This window comes from Pholis gunnellus (genome assembly GCF_910591455.1).
Source record: "Pholis gunnellus genome assembly, chromosome: 23".
Classification (NCBI taxonomy): Eukaryota; Metazoa; Chordata; class Actinopteri; order Perciformes; family Pholidae; genus Pholis; species Pholis gunnellus.
In genome coordinates, this window is record NC_136550.1 from 4471874 (window position 1) to 4491048 (window position 19175).

At 38.3% G+C, this 19175-nt stretch overlaps 2 protein-coding genes and 1 long non-coding RNA gene across 3 annotated transcripts; 1 reads left to right on the plus strand and 2 right to left on the minus strand.

Annotated features, from left to right (window-relative positions):
* The first annotated feature begins 5956 nt into the window (after positions 1–5956).
* trmt10b (tRNA methyltransferase 10B) lies at positions 5957–9362 on the plus strand. The gene is made up of 8 exons (XM_079184504.1): positions 5957–6122; positions 6415–6523; positions 6658–6791; positions 6965–7117; positions 7314–7392; positions 7908–7975; positions 8194–8317; positions 8405–9362. The coding sequence occupies exons 1-8, from the start codon at positions 5991–5993 to the stop codon at positions 8539–8541; spliced, it is 936 nt and encodes a 311-aa protein (XP_079040630.1). The 5' UTR covers positions 5957–5990; the 3' UTR covers positions 8542–9362.
* Positions 9363–10488: 1126 nt separating this feature from the next.
* cxcl19 (chemokine (C-X-C motif) ligand 19) lies at positions 10489–12819 on the minus strand. The gene is made up of 3 exons (XM_079184464.1): positions 12700–12819; positions 11192–11327; positions 10489–11036 (listed from the first exon to the last, which is right to left on the minus strand). The coding sequence occupies exons 1-3, from the start codon at positions 12749–12751 to the stop codon at positions 10922–10924; spliced, it is 303 nt and encodes a 100-aa protein (XP_079040590.1). The 5' UTR covers positions 12752–12819; the 3' UTR covers positions 10489–10921.
* A 2412-nt stretch (positions 12820–15231) lies between these two features.
* Positions 15232–17235, minus strand: LOC306714892. Its single transcript, XR_013767647.1, has 4 exons — positions 16863–17235; positions 16562–16670; positions 16335–16415; positions 15232–15930 (listed from the first exon to the last, which is right to left on the minus strand). It is a non-coding gene; the product is annotated as an uncharacterized lncRNA (long non-coding RNA).
* Positions 17236–19175: the final 1940 nt, after the last annotated feature.

Consider the following 19175-nt stretch of genomic DNA (forward strand, 5'->3'; position numbering starts at 1 on the left):
TGTTTTATACTGAGAACATGATCACAAATGATCACAAACAACATCCAAATAGGAGCTGACAACACCGAATAAAAGCCACACAATGCACATAAATCTATTTTTGTTGAGAAGATATAGCAACATTTAAAACACACAAGTATAACCGAAATATATCAATATACATAATATACATTTTAACACTGTTCTGATGACAGTACAGAGAACATCGTATACATGAGAACTGTTCCCATGATAAAAGCTTGTTGAAACTATTAAATGATCTATACAATATATTTATTTACCCACAATGCCCTCTGGTGGCATACCCTGGAGAGAATGTCCAAGCATTTAAGATGTTATTATTCAAGGTAAAAATGAAGTTTCTACAGCTGTAAGGTACACGTTGTGGGGGAGATGTATTTGTAATGTAGTATTAAAGTATTAAAGTATTAAAGTATTAATAGTATAGGTATTAAATTGCACAAAACTAATCAAGCAACATCTCTTTAATTTTGTTTAAAGTAAAGTCAGTGGTTCCACTTTTGAATGTTGCCGTAAGATGTTTAATAATGGAGTCAATGCAGGAAGTACCAATATCAGATTATAGAAATAAAAATACTGCATTCAAAATCATGAGTTAAAGTACTTGTACTTAGTTTAAAAAGTACTCCCTCAGTGCAGAATACCTCTTTCAGGGATTACGTCATTACCAAAACATCTCCCCACAACATTTATCCTACAGCTGGAGTAACCTTTTGGCTTTTAATTATTACTGATTCAAGAAATATTTAAGAAAATTCACAAGAGATTAAGTTCATTTTAGCTACTTTAGGGTTGTTTATTCTATTAACTAGCAACAACATAGAATAATAGATTAATAATATGGTAATTAATAAATGGAGTGGAGCAAAAAACAAAGTGTCTCCCACTGAAATGAAGTTTTAAAGTACCATACATTTAAAAATTTGGATGACAAACAATTGTGTACACAACTAATCCCCCTAAGTGATGCTAGATTTGATATTAACAGTATTGCAATACCACTCTGATCATACTCTATCCCTCAATGTCCCCGAGGAGACAATGAACGGTCATCAAAGACAGACAGCATATGAACTTAATCATGACTGTCTGCCCGCTTCACGCTCAGGAAAGAGTATCACCATCTCATCATCGTGGTTAGCGAGACCAAACAATTTAGAAACACATTTCTCAAGTCAAAAACTATAGAAATGATCCCTGAAAGTATAGTCTTAACCTTATCACTGCTCTTGTCCTACTACTAGTATGACAAACACGAGCTTCTCTGTCATGGTGCTGATGTTTAACAATGGCTACCAGATGTTTTATACTGAGAACATGATCACAAATGATCACAAACAACATCCAAATAGGAGCTGACAACACCGAATAAAAGCCACACAATGCACATAAACATATTTTTGTCAACAAGATATAGCAACATTTAAAACGCACAAGTATAACCGAAATATATCAATATACATAATATACATTTTAACATTGTTCTGTTGGCAGTACAAAAAACATCGTATACATGAGAACTGTTCCCATGATAAAAGCTTGTTGAAACTATTAAATGATCTATACAATATATTTATTTACCCACAATGCCCTCTGGTGGCATACCCTCGTCAGAGTCAGAGTGAGAGTAAAAACACACCCACTACCAACAAGAAGCTCAGCTGACAAACCTAAACACGTGTAACCTACTTCTATTTCTAGAAGACTCAAGCGTGGAGGAATAACGTTACTTCACCGCACAATCCCGACAAGTAATCACTCACAATAGCGTGATTTACATCAGTTTTACAAACAACATCCTAGAGAAAATGTCCAAGCATTTAAGATGTTATTATTCAAGCTATAAAAATAAGTTTCTACAGCTGTAAGATAAATGTTGTTGGGGAGATGTATTTGCAATGTAGTATTACTGCATTAATAGTATAAGATTTGATATTAACAATATTGCAATACCACTCTGATCATACTCTATCCCTCAGTGTCCCCGAGGAGACAATGAACGGTCATCAAAGACAGACAGCATATGAACTTAATCATGACTGTCCGCCCGCTTCACGCTCAGGAAAGAGTATCACCATCTCATCATCGTGGTTAGCGAGACCAAACATTTTAGAAACACATTTCTCAAGTCAAAAACTATAGAAATGATCCCTGAAAGTATAGTCTTAACCTTATCACTGCTCTTGTCCTACTACTAGTATGACGAACACGAGCTTCTCTGTCATGGTGCTGATGTTTAACAATGGCCACCAGATGCTTTATACTGAAAACATGATCACAAATGATCACAAATAACATCCAAATAGGAGCTGACAACACCGAATAAAAGCCACACAATGCACATAAATCTATTTTTGTTGAGAAGATATAGCAACATTTAAAACGCACAATTATAATCTAAATGAATCAATACACATAATATACATTTTAACACTGTTCTGATGACAGTACAGAGAACATCGTATACATGAGAACTGTTCCCATGATAAAAGCTTGTTGAAACTATTAAATGATCTATACAATATATTTATTTACCCACAATGCCCTCTGGTGGCATACCCTCCTCAGAGTCAAAGTGAGAGTGTAAAAACACACCCACTACCAACAAGAAGCTCAGCTGACAAACCTAAACACGTGTAGCCTTCTTCTATTTCTAGAAGACTCAAGCGTGGAGGAATAACATAACGTTACTTCAAAGTAATCACGCACAATAACGTGATTTACATCAGTTTTACAAACAATATCCTGGAGAGAATGTCCGAGCATTTAAGATGTTATTATTCAAGCTAAAAAGAAGTTTCTACAGCTGTAAGATACACGTTGTGGGGGAGATGTATTTGTAATCTAGTATTAAAGTATTAATAGTATAGGTATTAAATCGCACAAAACTAATCAAGCAACATGTCTTTAATTTTGTTTAAAGTAAAGTCAGTGGTTCCACTTTTGAATGTTGCCGTAAGATATTTAATAATGGAGTCAATGCAGGAAGTACCAATATCAGATTATAGAAATAAAAATACTGCATTCAAAATCATGAGTTAAAGTACTTATACTTAGTTTAAAAAGTACTCCCTCAGTGCAGAATACCTCTTTCAGGGATTACGTCATTACCAAAACATCTCCCCACAACATTTATCCTACAGCTGGAGTAACCTTTTGGCTTTTAATTATTACTGATTCAAGAAATATTTAAGAAAATTCACAAGAGATTAAGTTCATTTTAGCTACTTTAGGGTTGTTTATTCTATTAACTAGCAACAACATAGAATAATAGATTAATAATATGGTAATTAATAAATGGAGTGGAGCAAAAAACAAAGTGTCTCCCACTGAAATGAAGTTTTAAAGTACCATACATTTAAAAATTTGGATGACAAACAATTGTGTACACAACTAATCCCCCTAAGTGATGCTAGATTTGATATTAACAGTATTGCAATACCACTCTGATCATACTCAATCCCTCAATGTCCCCGAGGAGACAATGAACGGTCATCAAAGATAGACAGCATATGAACTTAATCATGACTGTCCACCCGCTTCACGCTCAGGAAAGAGTATCACCATCTCATCATCGTGGTTAGCGAGACCAAACAATTTAGAAACACATTTCTCAAGTCAAAAACTATAGAAATGATCCCTGAAAGTATAGTCTTAACCTTATCACTGCTCTTGTCCTACTACTAGTATGACGAACACGAGCTTCTCTGTCATGGTGCTGATGTTTAACAATGGCCACCAGATCTTTTATACTGAAAACATGATCACAAATGATCACAAACAACATCCAAATAGGAGCAGACAACACCGAATAAAAGCCACACAATGCACATACATTTATTTTCGTAAACAAGCTATAGCAACATTTAAAACACAACTATAACTTAACAGTATTTGCCACCGGAAATACATGTTAACCCTGTTCTGCTGACATTACAAAGAACAGCGTATACATGAGATTTGTTCCCATGATAAAAGCTTGTATAAACTATTAAATGAGCTACACAATATATTTATTTAGAATACCCACAATGCCCTTTGGTGGCATATCCCTCCTCAGAGCCTCTTATTGGCTGCTGTGATCCTGCATGGTAGCGTGTTAGCCTCACATGCTAACAACAACAAGGGGATAACCGTTGTTTTTAAAGCCTGTATTTTAGACAATCATCAATATATGTACATTAGCTAAATGCTGGTGCCACATTGAGCAAAGCAACTTAATACGAAACTAATTTCACATTGGAAGAGAAGAGGAAATTCAACTTTAACGTTAGGAAGTGCTAGCAAGTAACGCAGTCTTAGTGTGCACCACTGTTTGGCGTCCGACCTCAAACGAGCTTACACGATAGTTCCTTTACGTGACCAAATAAAGGCGGCACGAGGAAACAGTAAAGAAATCGTTGCACAACGTTTTCATGACTAATCAATACATACGGGACATATTTTAAAACGTTGTCTCACTATAACAACATATTTAAAATTATGAATATTTGCTTAATATGTTCAGTTAATTTTACGGTTTTTTTAAACAAAACAATTAACTGTTTTGGTAAATGACATGCTGGTAGCAGAGACACAAAGCCAATACCATATGGATTATTTTCAACCTTTTTGGATGAGTTTAGGTAGAAAAACAGAACAGGTTGTCTTAAAAAGCCCACCCGTGTTTAGGACATTAGTCTATTAAATTAGCCTATTCATTTTAAAATTAATAAGTGGCACCAGGTGGATTGGACCCAATAATGTGTTTATCACAAAGTTTCGCTGCAACGTTTTCGAAAAAGTGAAACTGAATCAGTCTATGAACAGAAAGAATGAAGAACCCGTGCCACGCGGTCATTCCTCAATTAGTATGACCACCAACACAGGTGCGCTAACTTAGCGTACATTTTCATAGCGTTAGCTGCTAGGTAGCAGTCCGCCACGACCGTGACGTAGCAAGCATTACGTAACTTAAACGACAACTGAACAACCGTCTGAACTCTAAGTATTGTATTGTCGCTTTAGCTTTAAATGCGACATACGTTTTTGAGTAGTTATACATATCAAATAATAATTAACGGCATTTACTCACCACCTGTTACTTGATTACGATAAAATGGCCGTCACTTAATCGAGCCCCATTGCGCATGCGCGATTGAGACAGGAAGAGAACGTTTACAAAGGTCAAGTTAAACTTGAAATTGTATTATTTTCATTCTGCGCTGTTTTTGTTAAGACAGTTAATTATTTGGTGTTACTTACAAAACGAGCTGAAGATGCAGTTTGGAGTGTAATAAATCACTATTATAAAATAATAATAACAACTATATTTGATGCAATTACTTTTAAATCGCAGTTTTTATTTATTATGGAACACAGACTAACTGTTCTTTATGGAGCTTCTCCTCCATGGAATATGCTCCATAACACACATGTTCTAATCCTTACATTTGGCCCGTTTCGTCTTTTCTTGTTTTATTGACACCGTTTGATTTTAATATATTTTTATAGTTGTTGTTTTTGTGTGGACCCCCAGGATGAACCCAGCACTTGTATGGAAGTTAATCAGGATCCAAATAATGAATAAAGACTGAATGAATAACAGCAGCATGTGGTATAGTAACTATGTATGTGTTACAGAACAGATTTCTGTCCAGAGTATTGACATGCGATGTCTGGCTGCCTGAATGGACCCTTACTGTTCCTCCAAATTCATCCTGTTGTCCCCGCCCCCCGCCACTTTGTTTACTCTGACGTCATTCGCATGCGCCGCTCACATGGAACACCGGAAGCGACACAATAGGCATGTTTTTGGCACTTGAATCACTAATACACTGACTTTAATGTGTCGTTTAGTGGCTTTCAGAAAGAAAACACACGAAGATGATCACACAATTTGCCGTTAGTCACAAATAACTATTTTTTTCTTTTCTTTTAGGTGATGCATCTGAGGTCAGTGTTGCAGAGGAGAGCAGCTCCAGACTGAGATGGCTCAGAGAGGATCAGATGTGTGTGAGCCGCAGCTGAATGGAGTCTCAGAGGAGATGGATCTGCTTCGAATAGACGTGGAGACTGATGTATGGGAAGACAGGCCAGGGAGAGAAGCTGTACCGTTTTCTGTAGGTTTGTTTACTAGTCCTTCATTTTTTAATACATCTCTTCAAGCTTGCATGGGTTTCCAGGGTAGCAGAGTAACTATTCATTATTTCATTAATTCATTATTTTGTTAATTACATAATTGTTAATTCAAATATACAAAGAACTAAAGTGTGCAGGTGCATCAAAAACCTGAATTTTAGATATAATCCTGTTTTTAGATCACTTTGACTGATACAATTCTGTGTGATTGCAGAAGGTAAAAGTGTAGTTTGTCTTAAAATACTGTAAATGTCTGCATTGCCTTTATAACAGAGGAACGTGTTGAGGAAGCAGCGACGCTGGGAGAGGCAGCTGGCAGCGAAGAAGAGCAAGAGGAAAGAAGAGAAGCAGAGGAGGAAGCTCAACCGTGAGCAGGAGTCAGGTACAGATCCAGTGAAGAGAATCAAACACTCATTTTGCTTTTGCGTGGAGATCGAAAGGGGAAAATAAATTACACTCCAGCGCCTCTATAACCAGAACACCTGTCTTTCCTGTGTTTGTTTTTTTGTCACACAGCTGCCAGCGCAGATAATCCTCAGTTTACCAAACGGGTCATGAAAGCGATCACCAAAGAACGTTTAGCCGAGGCTCAGTCCACAGGGCTCAAACTCTGTGTTGACCTGAGTATGACCGACAACATGTCTGACAAGGTAGGGGCCTCAAAACACCATCAATGACTCTCAAAAAAGCCTGTTTTTAAGAATGTTAGAGCACTAAACAACTGGTTCTGTTTCAAATAACAGTTGTACTGATCCCCACAGAGATGCATTCACCTGTCTGCATTCATTTAAAAACCTCTACTGTGCATGTTTGTGTGGTTCAGGAGGTAAGTCGCCTGGCTGGCCAGTTAAGAAGGCTGTATGGGTCCAACAAGAAGGCGACTCGGCCGTTTCACCTTCTCCTGACGGACCTGAGGGAGAACAGCCGGCTCTTCAGAGAGTGCCTTCGAATGAACGAAGGCTTCCTCAACTACGTGGTGATTATTGTTGTTCACGCTCTGAATTCTCTGCTGAATATTTCAAGGGACGGATAAAGCAGGAAATCCCTCTTAACGGTAGTTGTTTTGCCTCATTAAGAGCTTTAAAGTTAACCTGCAGACAAGTATTTTAAGTGCTTTTTTATTCTGAAACTGAATACATAAGATTTTATTCCCTTTTGCATGTTTATTTCAGATGGACATAACAGAAGAAAGCTGTCTGGACCTTTTTCCTCCAGAAACTGTCGTCTACCTCACACCGGATGCTGAACAAGGTTTGATGAACTTCTCAAATGTTATTATCATAACTATTATTATCATTTATTGCCGTTTTTTCCTTTTTTTCCTTTCTTTATTTCATGGTTTTTTTGGTTAGGGTGAGAGGGATATACAGTAGCTACTCTAAAGTTGTTTTCATACTTAATATTCTTTTCTTTTCTGAGAGATAACCTCTGTAGAGGGTTCACAACTCAACAAATAGAGTATGAAAAAAAAGATTTAATTTGAAATGCATCTTTTGGCCAGCAGGGGTCACATTCTGACCACATGTATGTGTCCATAAGTGATCACTACTATAAATACGACTATGAGCACTTTAGTAACTGATGTCTTTATACATAAACATAGTACAACAGAGAGGTGATGTAAGGTTCAATGAAAGCTAAATGAATACATGGAAAACTAGACCAAAATAAGCAAAGCTACACAATGCAACATATATTCACATCATGTCCACATTCAGTGTTCGGTTTCCTTTGATACAGTTTTTCAAATCTTTTTTTTATTCCAGCGTTAGAAACAGTGGACGCTGACAAGGTGTACGTCCTCGGTGGCCTTGTGGATGAAAGCATCCAGAAGGTATTCTACATGAAGACGGATTATAACCACACAACACAGACGTCACATCGCAGCAACTCATTACATTCGACTGATTAGATGCTAGTTTTCTTCTTCTTTTTTTTGAAATCGGTATACAACCCTCATTTCAGTTCAGGTCAAATAAAATCCATGAGCTGAGTTTTCGTCGGTGCACACGTGGGATATGTCATTTATTTTCTCCCGTGTCTCTTCTGCAGAAGCTGAGCTTCTTGAGAGCCAGAGAACTGAGCGTTCACACGGCGCGGCTGCCCATAGACGAGTACATGGTGAAGAAAAACAATGCCAAGAATTTCCACTCCAAGATCCTGGCTGTCAATCAAGGTGAGCAATTCTTTTTTGTTTTCCAGACACCTGAAGCAGTTCTGTGTTCATTAATGATCCAGTCTCTCTCTCTCTCTCTGTCCACAGTGTTTGACATCTTACTGACTTTCTGCAACACCGGCAGCTGGACAGAAGCCCTGCGGGCCTGGTTCCCCCAGGGGAAGGGTTATGTTGTTGCACCAGAGGATTGCTCACCACTTCCTGTCGCTCAGTCAGAAACCTAGCATGTGGATTGATTTTCATTCATGCTTTGTACAGAACTCTTTTTCCGTCCATTTCAAATACCTAAGGGGAGTTGCTACAATGTGATAAGTGCCTGTTTTTAAAAAATGGCAAACTTTTGTTCAACATTCCTTGGTGTTGTTTACATTGAAACAAAAAAAATTTCATATTTTGATGCTGGAGATGTTTATTAGTCCTCATCTGAATTCAAGAATTTTATAAAACGGAGGAACTTTTGTACTTTTTAACGTTCTCAGGAGTCTTTTTTTCTTTTTTTAGTTCATTAGTGAACGACAGCATTGTGAACAATGACATTTCTTTATGGTTGATGAATCCCTGAAGCTTAATCAGATACAAATCAAAGCCATAATTATCTTTACAGGGAGATTGCTTCTTTTGTTTTCTTTGTGCGTCCCTTCACAGAATGATGTCCTTGGATCACTATTTGTCTCATCAGTTTTCATTTTTGTGAAAGCTGCTTGTTAATTAAATGATTTAAAAGCAATGATGTCATTGTACATCAACTATTGTATATTTTGGATGTCTACTGTAATCCCTTGTTTTATCTTCTAGTATGTTTTACTGTGAAGCAGCGCCGTTGCACTTTTATAGATTTTTCAGTTTGCTGATGAACTTGCTAGACCAACACTTCTGCGGTTTATTTTTCAAAGGGTTTTGGTTAACGTGACGGTCACGGCCTGAAAGGAGGGAGACGGAGCTGGAGAACGACCTTCATGAAGGCATGTTTTCCAAAGAACGTTGGATTTTTCTCTGTACATGGCCCCAATTTACATTCCTCGTTGGCTAATTTGTTTGAAATCTGTGATCGCCTAATTAAAGGGGAGATTTTAATACCACAGATAGAACAGGAATATTGAGACCGACTTTTTTTTGGTGTTTTCATCCAAACCACAGAACCTCTTATACGTGTTATTTCACTTTGTTTCCAATACATTGACGGTTTCACAGCTGGTATTTTCAAAGCAAAGGTGGCGCAGGAGAGAAACCATTTTGAGGGTTTAATATGGAATTATTTAAATATCCATATTTTATTGTACAGGTTTAAAACATTACTATAGTTGAAAAGGTTTCCGGTGGGAAAGTATCTTCCACTGACGTCAGAAAGCTCTTCATCCACGGATGTTTGTTTTAGTTCTTGAGCCTGAAGGCTAATGATGCTTTCTTTAGCTGGAACAGATGTTAATGCTCTGCTTGTTGCGTGGGACAATGTCGGTAGTTTTTGTTTTTACTACTTGTCTTGTCAAACATTTAGTTCTTAAGAGTTTCGGATATTTATGTGTAAATATTAACACATCCCTAAATGACTGATACTTTGCACTGAATTCCTTCTATTCGCATTTGAAGAGGGGATTATTTCCCAATTCAAACTTAAGCACATAACATATCAGTCAGGATAAAGGGGAGGAACCAGAGGAAAAAAATAGATTATATCTTGAAAGTTGATATAGTATGTGACTGTGAAAACAGAGCCGGTCATCACATATTTTCTTATCAAAGCAACAGCTAATTGGGTTGTCAGAGCTCTGGTTTTCTCAGAGAAGAACTTGGCCCAGTGAGGAACAACGATAAATAATAACCGCTTTACTGTTCTCTGGAAATCTCCCACCATGCAGCTAACCCTTACATCAGTGGGTGACGGTGCCAATTACTGGATTCACTGATAATGGCTGAATAGTGCAGGCTGTATACTGTAGCGTCACTTGATTCACATCGTTTGAAGCGTGTGGTTTGTTTTAGCGTATGTTTTATGTCTGTTTTTTTTCGGCCATGCTAGCAGTGTAGCTCCAGGGATTGCCATAAAGTTGAAGCTGAAGCACAGCTTTGTTGCAAAAACCGCTAACTTCAACATCAAAGTACGGTACAAGAGGATCTACAGAGCAAACGCAGCTGTAAGAATTCAATGCAAGAAAGTCTCATTTTACTTTTAAAACATGTATTTGTTTATTTGCTATTGCTGGAGAAGGCCCACACAGTGTTACAAAGAAATGATGTTACATACTAGAATATTACAGATTTCATGCTACATACAGTCATCTGCTTTCAAAAAAGGTCATACAGTCAAACTTTCTACGCGGAGTCACACAGTTAAATACCTTCCGCACACAAAGTCTTCCAACTCTTGCTTACTTTCCATTTACTTCCATAACATAATCAAACACTTATCTTTCTAACGCTTAGACAATATAAATCCAGCATCAATGCATATATGGTATAACACGAACAGCAAAAATAAGTTATATAAATGACACAACCTGTGTGTTATTCTTTAAAGTGAAACAGCATGGCTCATAGTTGCAGAAAGGAGTTCAGTCTAAACAGCTTCAGCTGCAACGTGTTTTTTTTTAAATGTGTATCATGATATTATCCTCGATTTTTGGGACGTGCTTCACCCTGCTTAAGGACAAATTGGATCAGCTTCTTCACCCAGGAGGACCGAGGGTTCAGGCACACCTTCTCCCCGTTCGCCAGTCCAGCTCTGGTCAAAGGAACAAAAATGTATCGCAATTAGAGCCACGTAGAGACACCGACAACTTCCAGGAAGCTCTGGCAGGCAACCAAACATGTTCAGCTTATCTGTGAGCCAAAGTCCAATACAAGTGCCCATGATTGTTGTTTTTTTTTTTTACTTACATGACTTCTTGGACTGGGCAGTGGGGCCCCTCGGGGACGAGCTTGATGCTCCTCAGGTTGTCTGGAGGGATGATCCTCGACTCCACCTGGAGGCACCGGCAGTGTGTGTTGTAGTCTCTGCTGATCGGCGGCATTCCTGTCGTCAACATCGACAGTCAGTGAGATTTGTGCACTTGAAACCTTTGACACATACCACCTGGCTTCTCATTCTTGGCAGAGTTTTTCTAAATCACCCGTGAAAATTAACTTGAACTCCCCAAAAATGGCTTTGGTTGCTGTTTTATTTGAGGGGTCAGAACATGCAGATGTTTTCAATTTGCAACCTGTCATCCCATGGCAGTTGCCTCGTAATGATGGTGTTCGACTTGATGTGTGTGTGCCTACGTGTGTGTGTGTGTGCTCATTAATCCATGAATCAGATGCTGACAAGACACTTTCTAACGGAAGTCTTTCTTCACAACCACCAGCCTTGGCATCGTGACGCTGTTACAACGGGCACTTCCTCCTTTCTCTTCCAGTAATCTTCCTGTTCACTACAACTAAAATTCTCAAAGTCAGGGTGCGATAAAGTTCACTGAAGCGTTTGGCTGCGTTACCGTAATGTACAGCTATTGCATTCATTCACTTATAGGTAGAACATTAGTGAACGTCGTGCCTGCATCTTGTTTTGGTCTAATATTTGGTCATTCAAATATGACTAAATACATTTATTGCAGGACACAATTTCATACTATATTTCCATGTTATGGTACTTTGTTTCCTTCTGAAATTTAGTGGAGTTGAAGTATATTGTGCTTTTTACCGCTTTAAGATTAGTTACTATGCAGATTACGATTGTACATAATCATGTAATTAAATATGATGCATATTTATAGATAAAATGGTGACATTAGCTCTACCTCCCTCCATTCTTCCTACAGATTTATTTACACAACAATTATTTATTTTAGCAATATTCAATATTACAGAATATAACAATAACATACCAAACAAGATAATTCTGATAAACGAGTACTTTTACTTTTAATACTTAAGGTACCTATAGCTGATAATAGTATAGTACGTTTACTCGAGTAAAGTTTTGAATGCAGATTTTGTTTTTGTGATTTAGTCATTTTGTCACTAAAGGATCTGAATACTTCTTCCACCTCTGGTTACCTTATTTTGGTGAAATAATTCAACAATGTTCTTTTAGATCAGCGCGTACAATAAAACGACAAAAACAATAAAGCAGACACGATGTTCATGTGATGCAACAGAGCCACGTTTTACGTCTCTGCAAGTTGATTTTCATAAAACAAAGAAAAGAATAGAAACTGGTCTAGGCTTAAATGTCCCCGTTAAAGTATGGTTTCCAGGTTAATAATAATCTATTCTGGCACAACTCTGCAGGAAACAACCTCCAACAACTCATTCCAAACTCCTGAGGTGTAGTACGCTGCCATAGTAGTACGCTGCCACAAGACCAGTCACACAGAAACCATCCCATCATGTAATTGTGATCTTACCATCAGCGAGGACAAACAGGGTCCCGAAAATGAGCAGGATGCAGAGCTTCATCTTGTTTCAGCAGCTGTTTGCAGATAGATATCATACAGCTGTTGGGAGACTGCTTATATACATTCTGCTCTCCAATATTTATGTACACAGCGATCATGTGCTCTTCTTAAACCGTGTGTGTGTGAGTGTGTGTGTGGGGGGGGGGGGAATTATGGTTTCACTTTGGTGCATTCACATGTGCAGCAGAAGGTAGTCATGGGACGGTGAGCGAAGGGACAGACAAGAGGCCCCGTTGAGGTTAAAACGCGGCGTACTTGCGGTTGTCGGGCAGAGAAATGAGTCACACAGACGGAGCGTGCCTGTCTGGACGTGTCGGTCGACAGCTTCATTTCTGTTCTGCTCGTCACGGCTCTGCAGACAACTCTGTGTTCTCCCTCCGACTGTGAAAGAGGAAAATGATTAAAAATGATCAACGGACACTTTTCGGTAAACAAACACAGGCTGTGTGGCTGCTGCACATGACACTGTGAGGTCGTCGTGTTTTACTTGGGGGGCTTGTTCTGACCTATACAGCATAATGGACACACTATGTGAAGTAGATCATCAGTCGTGCTGTAGAAACACGACTCTAAATGAATTATAATGAACGTCTAAAGAGGCGACTGTTTGCTAAGACATTATAACTTTAGAAGGCCGTAGAGTGACGTTTAGCTCGTTGTGAAGTTATTACGTTTTGAAGCCCTAAAAAAAAAGAGTGAATAAATCAGCTTTATGTAGTTTGGTAGTTCAGGGGATGAGTTGTTGTTCTTGGCCTATTTTAAATGAGCATTGTGTGAAAATCCCCCCAATTTTTTCACAACTGCACATGAGAATGAAAATGAAAAACATTTCAGTTCAGTTTTTCATGTCATGTGTCATTTCTATTTTAGTTTACGATGTTCAAACTGTCATCTGGTATTTGTTTTTTTTAATGTTCAACACTTTCATTTCAGTTCCATCTCACAATAGGACCCATGATCACAATGTGTGTCACGCTGAATCGGGTAAACATAAAAGTAATTACTGTAAACTAGAGCATCCATTTGTTTGTAAAGATAAGTAAAAGAACACCGTTGTATAAGCTGTGCGAACACTCATTGGGGGACAATGAAATACATTCATTTTTATGAACATGATTGTTAAAAGATCTTATGTGGATTAAGATTAACTGCCATCCACACTCGGGATTACATGTATTTGTTCACCAAGTATCATGAGAAACATATAATATAATAAGTGATAAAGAAAACAGCTGAAATCCTCTTTTTGCCGACAAAGCGCTTTCTGACTTGACTTGAGAAATATTACTCCCTTATGATTGAAGGCATGTGTCTTTATCAGACGTCGGGACATAACTGTGGGATAAAAGTGGGTCATCAGGCGAAGCCTCAAGGGCACATGACCGTAAAAAAATGAAATATTACAGTATGACTCGGCAAAATTGTCATCTTTTGAAAAACAATCTTGGGGACTTTTAATGGGAATTGTACAACACAAAGCACAGAATGACTATAATATTCTACATACTGTGTACAGTGTATCGGTAGAATATAAATGCCGTAATAAATAAGACAATGACGATCCTTTTACAGTTTGTTCTGTCCTTAAAGATGGAGAATACTTGAATTTTACAACGCCGTCATGAGCTAAAAGTTTGTTTCTATTGATATAATGTGACTTTGTTATTCATCTTGATTTCAGACCAAAACCAGAAACCTGCTTGGGGGCAAATATGATTTATCAGCATTGTTCCAATAACAATTGCAACACAAGGTGTCAGTGATGATAGATTTGACGCTTTACTTCTCCTTCTTCCAAGAAAGCATGACAGCAAGACAGACAGACAGCAAGACAGACAGACACAAAAAGAGACAGCAAGAGTGACTGTCTGTCTGAAAGCGAGACAGACAGACATGAAAAACAGACAAGAAAACGACATTGTTGGTCATTCGGTGCACCACTTTGGTCCAGACTGAAATATCCCAACAAGTATGAACGGTTATAACATTTTGTAAGACATTCACGGTCCCCAGAGGATAAACCCTAGTGACGTTGCTGACCCCCTGATATCTCGTCTAGCACCATCAGCCAGTTAACATTTCTGGTTTTGTGTGGAATTTTTATTAACTAAATTCCATTGTTGTGATTTATGACCAAATACTGAACTAACAGCATTCCCATCTGCTTCAGCTGTATTTCATATTTATCGCCAATTGGCAATTGTTAGCTAAAGATAGTGAACTTGGTAAACATTACACCTGCTTAACATCAGCATGTAAGCGTTGTCTCTGTGTGCTGACGTTTGCATTAAGCTCAGTGAAGCCTCACAGAGCTGCCAGCACTGCTGTAGACTCGTGTTTAGTCTCTGCGTTTGTCCTTTAGATCTGCTGTTGACTGTGACGCCTCAATGTAGCTGGAAGCCTTCCCACGGGCTGCTTTGAAATGTTATTTAAAATAAAATGCCAAGATGTCTTTTTTTTTTTTTTTTTTACAATCCCATATATTTATTGCAGTTTTGCATTCCTTCATCTAGAGTGTCAAGAGTCAGTATTGTACATTGATATGTCAACCTTAAGAAAATACATACAGTATGATGTATACACACAGAAATACAAAAATATTTGTGATATAAAAAACATAGTTCATCATTTTTATCTTCTTTACTAATCTTCACATTATTAGCTGCCAGCTTGAAACACATTAAGTTTGACAGATGTAGATGTAGCAAATACAATGCAGTCACAGTAAAAAAATAACACTTCTCATTAATTGAGTCTTAAGGTATATTTGACGTCTCCTCAGTGTACATAACACCATAGTATACCTCAAACATGCACCCTGTTCACCCGGATGAATATTCTGGCTAAAGACACTTCCCTGACTTCACAAACTGTCTCCTAAATGTGCCAACGCTCAATTATGGCTGCTGGAGTATTACATATTTCACACTTTTACATCTTGCCGTCACTTTTAGCTCCCAGTGTGCAAAGCTATACGAAAACAAGTGATGTGAAACAAGTTCGCCTCTGCAGGAACAGCACCATCCTTTACTTTGGGAAGGTGTGCGAAATTACAAATTGGATGCTGATAAACAGTTTTATTATGATGATGTTGTGGCTACTTTGTTCAGCGCTGGGGCTGATGTTGTGGTTGTTTTGGGGCTGGTGGTGTTCATCTTATCAGCACGGAGCGCCAACTGCCTGTAGAGAAAGCATATCACGTTTAACCATTGATTGGAAAATGACATTCATCTGAAACAGTGGTTGGTTTACAGCCTTTTTTTTGGCTTGTGACCCCTTAAAAAGAGGCTATGTCTACTTGTGATATTTGGTAGTACACTAGAAAACTGCATTGCGGAAATGTTTTTTTTTTAAAGCTTAAAACTGCTTATTAGAAGCCTTTAGCTACTTAAGTAGTTGCAGGATAAATTGCCACTTCCTCCGTCTTCCATACGCACTGACAGTGATGTCACACTTATGTTGTTCAACCGTCCCGTGCACTTTATTTGGCAAGCTTTCTCGCATCTAATTACATCAGTTCACGCTGTGTTGAACAATCGGCGAATGAAAGTGCACCACGTGAAGAAGAAAAGCTTTGCACTTACTTTTGTTTTGCTCGCAGGATTAATTGGGCGAATTCTCCATTGGGGTCAAGACACCGTGAGCTCCTGTCTTTCAGTATGACACTGAAGGAGAAAGAAAAAAGCCTTAAATGAAAAACAACTCTATGAACGCACACTGCTATTGGAAAGTCAACAATTATCAACAATGAAGAATTAAAAAAAAAAAACGACCATGGGGTCTATTTGTTGTCATTACTGTCGATACTTACATGACTTCTTTCTTGCTGCAGTAAGGACGAGGCTCAATCACTTCTACACCAGCGATGCGCCTGCGCAACACGGCCTTGCTTGTTTTTACACATCGGCATTTCAGAATTGCTGGAAAAAAAATGAAGACAACAGTGTAAACAATCTATGGAAAGCTAAAGTTCACATTTCATATTTTACTGCTATTTTAAGACCAGCAAAAGAAACACAGAGAGGGAGATGTGTTTTGTCAAAGTTTACCTCAATAGAAGCCTAAATGCATAAATACAGCTTTTCATATTCAAAAAGAAATAGCACACTTACACTTTGAAGTGCAAATGGTAATGCAGGCCAGGAGAATGATGCACCGGATTGCAGGAGTCATCGTTGTCTTAAATGGTGGAGGTTAGCGAGTTATCTTCAAAGACGAATCCCTGTGGCTTTTCAGTCGGAAACTTTGTGAAAGCCTTTTTCTTTTTTGCGGTGATGTTCTCTTGTCAGATCTGATGAATCTCCCCCCTGCTGTGTATTCTTCTCTGACTGTGCAGGAATATGAGCCCCATGTTTTCTGCTCCTCCGTTTTATACCCTTGCAGTTGTGAGGACACGGTTTCCAGAGAAGTGGTTGAAAAAAATAAATCAGAAAGCCTTATTGCTTCACTTTGAAACAGATCCAGCTTTTGTCATGCGTCCATGCGTCCTCTGTATCAACTGTTGTCACGTTTCACTTCCTGCGTGTCATCTTCTTTGCAGGTTCTTACATGATTGGAACTCACTTTGCATGCCGCTCAACAGACACTTTTGAAAAACTGCCCTTGGGAAGAAATCTTTCTCTTTTCCTCGGAACTCAGAATGTTCATAACTGGGATTATTTTAAAACCACGTTGAAATAGTTTCTTTGGAGCGATAAGGCTTATTTCTTATGGGAATTTCATTCTAATTGCTCATTCATATTAATTGTTTTGTATATGCAGTTTATACTTATGTATCTGCCCATTCAAAATAAACCTGATCAAATATGTAGACGTAATTAGCCATGTCGGTTATATATTTGGCAATAGTTTTGAATTAATGCTGTTATAGTAATAGTGGAGACCATCTTTGACTACTGAGCAAACTCCATCTGCTGAGGAAGAGACTGCAAGATGTGATGGAAAGCTCTGGAAAAAGCTAGTAAATGGACCTCTTGTAAAGATACGTTCTTGTCTAACTTCTCCCTATTTTCCTTGGACCTACACTCGGGTACAACGTAACAGGTTGGAGCAATACCGAGTTATTGTGTGTTGCAACATGCTGTCATGTTGGGAAACACTCAAAACCTGACATGTCTTGACGTAAAAAAAAAAAAAAGAAGACTAACTGGCAGTAGAGTAAAGGGGGAGTGGCTGGACAGCGTTGTGTGTCGATGTGGGAATGTGAACGTGTGTTAATCATGTTGCAGTTCAGCCTAGAGTTCAGCTAGGAGTTAATCGTTCAAGTTGCTTTATCTTTGCTCTTCACGTGTCTTCAGAAGCCCCCAAGAATGTGATAATCAAAGTAGACGTGTAGCAAAATATCAAGATTTAGCTCCACCTCACACCTCGATAGGGATAATGATTGTAGAAGAAGAGTACAACACACAGCACAACCACAGCGAGTTAACATTTTGTCATTTGGATTTTTTTCCAATTTTATTTCAACACATGGGAAGCTCTGTAATGTTTAGAAACATAGTACCGGATATTTATTAAAATAAATCAAATATAAAATAACATGTTGCTACTTCCTTGGCTTCAGTAGTTTAAACACCACTACAAGTGTGCTACAAGAGTCAGAATAATATTACCAGACTAACATAAACCTAATGGTTGAGTTGTTTGTAAACTTCTCACAACAGGGGCCTTGTCCAAGTTCCCCCGAATTTGGCCCCATATATGCCCCTGTAGTCAGCCTATAAGTGCCCCCCCCCCCAAAGTGTTGCTGTATTTGGTCCACGTTCCCTCTAGTCAACCTGACTGCTCCCCAAATACAAATGTGGTCTGGCCAGGTGTCCTAAACTGCCACTGAGGTGTCTCCACTTCATTCTCCCTCCAGCTTTAAGTCAGCTCAATTATCTCAGTGAACAGATAAAGCATTGTCAGCGAGGAAACTTCTGCAACATTCCTTTGTCCAAGTATACAGGACTGTCTCAGAAAATTAGAATATTGTGATAATCCCCATATGTGTGATTTAGTTTACTGAACCAAGCTGAGTGTTTTTCAAGGCTCAGGAAACCCTTGCAGGTGTTTCGAGTTAATTAGACGATTCAAGTGATTAGTTGAATACCCTACTAGTATAGTTTTTCATGATATTCTAATATTTAGAGATAGGATATTTGAGTTTTCTTAAGCTGTAAGCCATAATCAGCAATATTAAAAGAATAAAAGGCTTGCAATATTTCAGTTGATTTGTAATGAATCCAGAATGCATGACATTTTTGTTTTTTTAATTGCATTACACAAAATAAAGAACTTTATCACAATATTCTAATTTTCTGAGACAGTCCTGTACGCTCGCATATTACACCACTGGTGCCAGACACCTCCAGGGTGAATTTAATTGCGCAATGCGTGCATAAGCCTGTATTGCTTCAGTAGAAGTGAAGTATGGATTGAGACCT